The 8,227-nt window shown below is 34.0% G+C and overlaps 1 protein-coding gene across 1 annotated transcript in view; it reads right to left on the bottom strand.

Moving 5' to 3' along the window:
- The window catches only part of RB1CC1 (RB1-inducible coiled-coil 1), a gene marked incomplete at its 5' end in the record, with an annotated part of 36,143 nt that overhangs the window by 859 nt on the left and 27,057 nt on the right, over positions 1 to 8,227 (bottom strand). The window contains 4 exons of the mRNA XM_010087225.1: positions 129 to 199; positions 2,480 to 2,607; positions 4,380 to 4,438; positions 7,394 to 7,441. Of these exons, the coding sequence (XP_010085527.1) occupies positions 129 to 199; positions 2,480 to 2,607; positions 4,380 to 4,438; positions 7,394 to 7,441 (306 nt within the window). The remainder of the gene's footprint in view (positions 1 to 128; positions 200 to 2,479; positions 2,608 to 4,379; positions 4,439 to 7,393; positions 7,442 to 8,227) is intronic.

Here is an 8,227-nt window from a genome sequence, read left to right as displayed (position 1 = left end):
ATGGCAGAACTAGGACAATTTTCATCTCACTTATTACGCAGAATACTTTTCACAACTGTTACAAACATTTAATCTGATTTTTTTCTCTATTAATTTTACCAGATGATTTTCCTTTCCTATTTTCTTACCTTTTTCGCCTGGCAATATTCCTTTTCCATCACCTTTCCTAGCACCCAAGGTCTCCTAGATGCACCTGAAGCTAAAGCGACAAAATAGTTATTATTTTGAATAATCAACTACAGGTAATGGAATATTAAAATATTAATTTCAATATGGTTAACTATTATTTGCTAAAATGACTTCATTGAAAACACAAATTCTTAAAAAATATTTTTAATCAATTAACAAAAATTACATAAGTCCATATGCCAAGATAGGTCACCGACATTTTCAAAAAATTAACATTAGAGAAGACAAGAGCAAATCAAAACTACAATTCATGTAATGATTCAAAATTATTCTAGCCAAGTTCTTTTGGTCTGATTTAAGGTGAGAATTTCTTGAAGTACAGAAAATCTTCTGTACTCAGCTATTATTACTGCCCTTACTGAAACATTTGATTATTTTTCTGTATTAGTGACTGAAAATAGTTACTCATAAATAATAATATCAAAGCCCTGCAAGTCTGCCAGTTTTGGTTGCAGTCTTTAAGAGTACCTGATACTGTTCGGAAAGGAGAAAAGTGAAAAACCTCCATAATAAACTGACATCTCAAAAGAGCAACAATGGGCATAAACAACACTTTCAGCTTGTATCCACTTCTGTATCAGCAAGGAAATACGTATTTGTCTTGTATTCCAATAAATTATACCCATTTTAGTTAGAAAAGAGCAAAGCAACTATCACTCATCATGGCATGAAGAAAACGTCAGCCACAGGAATGGCTCACTATGCTCTGCAGAATACTAAAATCAATGCTTTTCTAGGCATGAGTAGTTACGAGATCCTGTATCTCACGCCTAGAACGTAACTCAAGAACAAGAGTTTGAAACTTTAATTTTACCCTTCAAGTTGAACCTGGCTATTGATAATGGAGCAGATTCTGTTCAACTGCACACTCCTACAAACCAGTGCAAAGTAGTCATATTTGGCCTGAATGCTCTACAATATTTAAAGGTTTTTTGAATTTGCTTGGCTGACAGACTTAATTGATCTAACAGATATAGTGAGAAAGATGCAGGGTTTTTCCATGTTATTCACAGATGAAAATTTCCATATCTCAAAGGTAAGGAACAACACGGAAACCAAGCAGTCCTCAACCAATTTCTCTGTTGTCACAGCATTCTAAGTGCTCTTAATGTAGGCAGAGACAACCTATGATAGCCTGAATCCCTGAGACTTACTGTAGGTGGATCTATACAGAATTATTAACTAGATATGTACGTGAGGGTAGGAAAGGTCAGATTTAGATGCAACATTTAGATGCAAGTTGACGGCTTCTAATATGTAGTAATATATAGAAACTTTTACTGATAAATTAGAATTAATAATAATTTTGATACATGTTCTTAGATGTTTCTGCAACAAAGTTGGGAGCACAGGTAGGTTTGCAAAACATGCTATGTGTGATAGCTTAAAGACATTTCCATGAATCTACTTCATGTAGCACACAGTTTAGTGCAAAGCACTGGGTTTTTTCCTCATTTAAAAAAGATTACTACTTCAATTTAGCTAAGTTCACCCAGCTGCCAAAACCAGCCAGCAAATAACCTGACAATTAAGAGAGGAAAAAAAGCAAATGTGCCATCAACCTGAACATAGGCAAAACATACAGAAACTGTTCTCTGAAATAAGTTCTCAGTGAGTCCTGCTAAACTCCATTTAAATTGGGTGGAAAAACTTTATCAACAAAAACACTGCTTGCAAATCCTCATATACTACATTTTGTTATTTCTGATATGTATTTGGGTTCATAAATTCCAGGTACTTTACAAAAGATGAGCTACAGAGAGAACAAATTTTATCCAAAGAATCTTCAAAGAACATCATAAAATCAGGTATTAAAAAATAAGAACTGAGCATGCAGTTTTGACAGAAAAATGGCCTGACGGGAATGTTTTCCCCACAGACATGTTAACATACACTGGGTGCGTAAAAAAAAAAAAGAAAAAAAAAATCAGCATTTTCTGTTTGTTTTGGGGGTTTTTTTTGGTTTTTTTTTTTTTGTTTGTTTGTTTTGGGTTTCTTTGTTGTGTTTCTTTTTACAGCTTACTTTGAAGATAAAGATCTTTCCCCCTTTTTTTCCAATATATTAACATCTACATAAATTTCTGATATAAAATGTTCTGCCTTGACAAATGTGTAGCATCACAACAAATAGCAAAAGCTACAAAGAGAGCTGATAGCTAACTATATTACATGCTTCTCATATTTACCACGCATATATTTATAAAAACACTTACTAAGTCTTAGAAAGTTAAGACTGTTACTTGTAGGGGGAGATAATAATTGGAAGTAATCTGACACTTACCACACTCACCTGGTTTGAGATCCAGTGCAGCAAGAGATTCTGAGTGCAAGAAATACAAGGTTGGGCTCACAGTAAACAATACATAGTTGTCATGCCTTTCATCCAAGATGATGAGAACCAAATCGCCAACCTGAAAACTGGAGGGTGAAAAAAAAAAAAAATTCGAGGAAGTTAAAACTACATTAACTAGACAACAATTTTTATCCAATTACTGCACAGGCTGAAACTTAGTTGAACAGCTGCACAGGTGTTTCTAGTTATTATGCCAACTGTTACTTATTTTATATTTTCTAAAGTCAACAGAAACTCCTACCTTTTAAAATGTGTTTTTGAATGTTTTTCTACATCCATCAGCTCAAATTACCATTTTGAAAAGAAATGACAGTTTTGATTTAAACCTAACAAAATACTAATGCTTTGATTTTATATTATTTTTATTCACCAATACTTATGGTAATGATCACTGTACCAGTGCTTATAAACACTCTTTTGATGTTTTAAACAGAAGTCAATTTGAACACAGAAAAAAAAATTTATCTATCTTTTCAATCTTAAAATTATAAGCACACAGGACAAAGAAGGGATGAACTAGTCATCTGACTTTGATCAAAGGGTTAAAAGTAAAGAAAAGTCACTGTGTTGACTTTACATAAAAAGCTTCAAAAATCTGTTTTTTCCTGACACCAGGATAACACAAGAAGGCATGAAGCTGTCATGCCAAGTTTCTGTAACAGAATTCAGAGAACTTCTTCTGTCTCTAATTTCTGTTTCACGGTGCAAATGTGCTGGAAGTAAATGATTTACCCACAAATGAAATGAAGTCTAAAATAGCTACAAATTAAGCATTAGACCATGAGAGAGCTCTAAGAATAAATATTACTATTGCTCTAGGGATAGGGGAAAGAAATGGCAAAGAAAGGGGAAAACTTCTTCCTAGAAGAAGATCACAGACACAGTCAGACATAAATAGGTAAATCAAGAGAGAAACTTAACCCATTGTCTTTAAACTTCGCTTTCAGATTAAATAAGCAATATTCCCAGCTTTTCTGCCTGGACTTATGATGACGACAGACTATACTGACTCAGAGGAAGACATCTCTATTGGACACATGAATTCTTCCTTCATTACTTTTTCCTCACCAAAGACTAACAAGAGAGTTGATAGAATATTCACATGCTCACAGGAAAAGCTGAGTCTGCACATACTGATGTTGTTACAATAAAAATGCAATTTGGTGTAATTCTGAAAACATTAAAGGAATACTCTGTGCTGGCTTTCTTTACAAAAACATTTTTTTAAATTACTCAATAACAGACTGATAAATTATTTAAGAACAGTTGTCTGTAGCTTTCATATTTTGCAAGAATTAATACTTAGTTTTCCAGAAACAATTCTACATGCAGTTGCCAACAGACTGATAATATCTAACAAAAATATTTGAGTGAATTCCATTTTATTCTGTCAAGGTTAAGCCCAAAGTTTTGAAAACTTCAGGAAGATAAATCTTCTCTTGAAATATAATGGGGCACTACTCACATCCAGGGTGAACAGGATTTCTTCTACTGCTTCTTAGCATGATTTCAAGAAGGGTACAGATTAAAAAAGTAGTTTAAAAGAGAACTTTGGGAGAATTCTAGAAATCCCAGGAGGTATTATCCTTATGAACCATGCAAAGAAAAGCACAAAATTCAAGAAAGCCACTGACATACAGAATTCAGAAAGGCTTTTTCTTTGTGTTTAAAATTTGATTTGTGACCAACTGGGATGGCTCAATACTGACAGTTAAATTATAGAGATGGCCTATGTATCAGCACAGAGCAAGAACAGAAGAATTGTGACATTCTTTAACTACATACTTACTAGTGAAGGCATATCCACCTGTTTATATGAAAATTAATATATACTTACTCTCTAATTGCTATTTTTTCAGAATGTCTTGAGGATACTGATGACATGCTCTGGGACATCTGAAAAAAAGAAAAGCTATCAAGAATTGGCAAGCTGGGATGAAATGCACATTGCAGGTAACAATATGGTTAAGACAAAACATTTATTATTGATTTCAAAGAGTGTCTATTCTTGCAGATCTTATATTCACTCAATAAAGCAGCATACCTTTCTGTTCTGTAGCAGGTTTGGTTGCTTTTTGTTTGTTTGTTTGGGTTTTTTAAATAACTACCTTTGATGTCTCTCAGTTTTACTAAGGACTGTCACATAATCTAAAGTTGACTGTAATATACAACAGCACTCCCTGCAATAAAACTGGAGTCCAATTTACTACGAGCAAAGGCTCAATTATGTAAGGTTTTGGACATAATTCTTATCTCCTATATGCATGATATGTGTCTTTAAAACTGCTTAAATTAATTAATACTGGCACATAAACCAACTTCAGTAGGATAAACTAGATCTAAAAATGAATGTGTAGACTTTCTGCAGTAACTGTGATAATAAGAAATTAAAATGAGTAACATTACTTCGTATCTACAAAGGCATACGTGGCCCACGTACAGGCAAATAGAGAAGATCTGATGTAAAAGTGCACACTTCATCGCCCTTTAGCAACTTCCTTACAGAAGGCAATTCATAATTGCCGTGCAGAAACTCTGCCTAGAGGTCTTGAGTTTTTCCATAGGTTCCTGCTTCCTGGACCATTCAGACATGCTATTAAAATCTACAGTACTCGAAGTTTAGCACATGATTTTTCAGCTGTAACTCAAATATTGTTACCTACAAAATATTTCCTATTGTCAGCCTTCCCCTCCACTTCCCCAGAAACAACATCAGCCTGTCTTAATGTGAGCTTGAAGCCTATTCACAGCTCATTTTCTTGTTTTCTTCAAATAATGAGTCCAAACTGAACACAGAACAACACAAAAAGCTCTCAACTTCTGCTGACACCTTCAGCAGTTTTCTTTATGAGGTCCAGCTTCAGATCATTTTTTTTTGTTCTTGTTAGAGCCTACATTTCTTTGACTTATTCACATTTTACTTTTCTTTCTTGAACAAGTTGCAGCTGAAATGAAAGTTGTGAAAGGTGTATAATTTGCTTAGATTGTTTGTGAAAGTGTTTTAGAGTTCTCTTTGGATGCTAAGACCAAAGATTTTCTTACTGTTTTTTGAAACTGGAATAAATATTAAATTAAAATGCAAAGTAGGTTGATTTCTGTATTTTTAATTCATTTTTAACTTGAAGAAAAACAGAACAAATTAGAATGTTAAGAATATTACCATTAAAACTCAGTAAAGAAAGTTTTATGAGTAGACTTCTAATAGCTGAAAAAAGGTTCCCTTTCTCAATAATTCCTATAAAATAACAAAAATCCTGTTATAACACTCCTGGTATTGAAAGGAGGTCCTTTTTAGTCTTTATTGCTTGCAAAGGAAACCTACAAGTTTTGCTGCAAAAGCTAGTGACCTGAAAAGATTTTCTTTTATTGTGCAGAACCCCTTCTGGGTTCCTTATCTGAAGTAGCTTGACAGAAATAAATATTGTTATCTAAGTGATAATGTATATTTTAGTTTTAGAAGTATATTGGGAAGGAGGGGGCAAGGGTGAAAGAAATATGAAGAGGCAAGAAATAAAAATAATTTATCTGTGAAGTAACCAATTTATAAGTAAGGAATTGAAAGATATTATGTTCCTATGCTGTAGACACCAACAAGCTGCCAATTTCTCCTGTGTGGCTTGGTATTAATCATAACAACAAAAAAAATTTTGTATTTTTCTTGTACAACACCGTGCTTTCTTTAATTTCATTTTACTCTGAGATGACAAGAGATCAAGAGTTTAATTCAGGAAGTCTACAAAGAGGTTTAGAAGACTGTCCAGTCTGTTTCGAGTTTTATTGTCAAAACAACACTGAAAAGCCTTTTGTGCACTTCATTGACACTGTGAATAAAAAAATCCTTTTAGAAAATATGCTTTTGGATGTCTTGCAATCCTTTCTTATGCCCTGCACTAGGCAGGGTTATTATGTACAGGTTTCAATGTGGAATGGAAAGTGTTTGAAAAAAATTGTAGTTTCATACCTGAATACGTAGAAGGAGTAAATTATATGGGAAATTTCCCTCCTATCCCATGTACAGGTTTCAATGTGGAATGGAAAGTGTTTGAAAAAAATTGTAGTTTCATACCTGAATACGTAGGAGTAAATTATATGGGAAATTTCCATCCTATCCCAGGTAGAAAAATGGCAGCTCCTACTGGAGAAACTTATCAAACCCTTTTGATATGAAATATAACTCACAACTACTCAGATATCAGTTCCTACCAAACTGCTAGATTTCATCTGTCACTTGAAGAAAGAGAGATCTCCATCGCCATTCCAACCAATAAACTACCAAAGGACGTGCCTGCTTCCCATCTACACAGTAATGTTTTTAAGCCTTAAGGCTGAGACGTGCTCGCAAGGCTAAACAAACTGTCAGTAAATAAAAGGAGAAGGACTCATAGCACAGTAATCCAGGGAACTCTGACACCATACTCTTTTTCCTTCCATAGGCACTGACTATTATTTGAGTGTTTAAGATGATGGCTGTTTCTATTTCCAGCTGCAAGACAAAAGTTTCACACCTTACAAAAATGACAGGTGCATTTTTCCAAAAACAACCTCTAATTTATGGCTAACACTCCTAATTATGCTTAATGTGTAGGCATATATATGTGAACTGGCCTTCAATCTACTGCTGCTGAAAAACTGAGCCATGGCACCACCAAAATTAACTCCCCTGCCCCAAGCCTGGATGGTTGTGTTCTTCAGAAGACTAAGTTGAGGTACCTCTGAAAGGTTCTCAGCTTACTTTTTTGCCACTTGCCTTAACACTTCAAAGGTTTTTGAAGTTAATAAAAACAAACTTAGCTTTTGTAAGCTTTTCTTATTTTTTGTGAGACTTAGAACATGTATTACACAAACGCTTACCAATCTTTGATTTAATCTCTTATTTTCCTCTTCTTTCAACTGCAAAGTCTGAAAGAAAATATTATCTGATTAATTAATGCACCTCATACAGTGTAAACATTTTAAAAGGTTTTGCTATGACCAGAGCCAGACTACTTATAGAATATACATACTTACTACAGCTTTCAGTTTTAAAACAACATCAAAACATCTTATGAAAAAAGACATTAAAAAAATTCAAAGTCTAGCAATTATCACAGTGCAACAAAACCCACCGTTAAACTATGCATATCTCCATAATTATCCATAAGTTAGAAAAACATTTCACTGATAGAACAGCAGAAGAAGGGTAATATATTGCTATTTTATAGCTTCTACCCATGACAAATCCTCAGTAAGCAGAAGACAGAATAAAGCATGCAAGTGCTCCTAGGCAGAAACATCCCGACACTTGCACCATATAGCGCTAAACCCATGAACAGAAACAATTCATGTTCTCCAACTGATCACAGATTTTAGTCTAAGTGATCCTTGAAAGCTGAAAGCTAAAGAAACTTTTTTTCTTTTTCCTTTTTTAAGGTCAACTTTGCAAAGGGTAACTGGAATGGAGTTAGATTTGACTGGATAGTTAAAAATTACGAGAATCTGAAAGATTCCAGTGTAACTACTACGGGTTAATCTAGCCTTTTACCAAGAATAACAACTTTCATTTCATCAAAAAGGTTCTCAGTGTATATTGAAAGCTATGCTCAAAATAAAAGTTGTAAGAGAAATGAAACATTAAGGTATTATTTGGGAGAAGCGGAGGGGGTGAGGTACAAATTTACAATTCTAGCCTGTAGGAACGTGACAATT

The sequence above is a fragment of the Pterocles gutturalis genome, unplaced genomic scaffold (genome assembly GCF_000699245.1).
Source record: "Pterocles gutturalis isolate BGI_N339 unplaced genomic scaffold, ASM69924v1 scaffold246, whole genome shotgun sequence".
Classification (NCBI taxonomy): Eukaryota; Metazoa; Chordata; class Aves; order Pterocliformes; family Pteroclidae; genus Pterocles; species Pterocles gutturalis.
The sequence above is the reverse complement of the archived record's forward strand: the minus strand, read 5'-3'. Positions and strand labels throughout refer to the sequence as shown.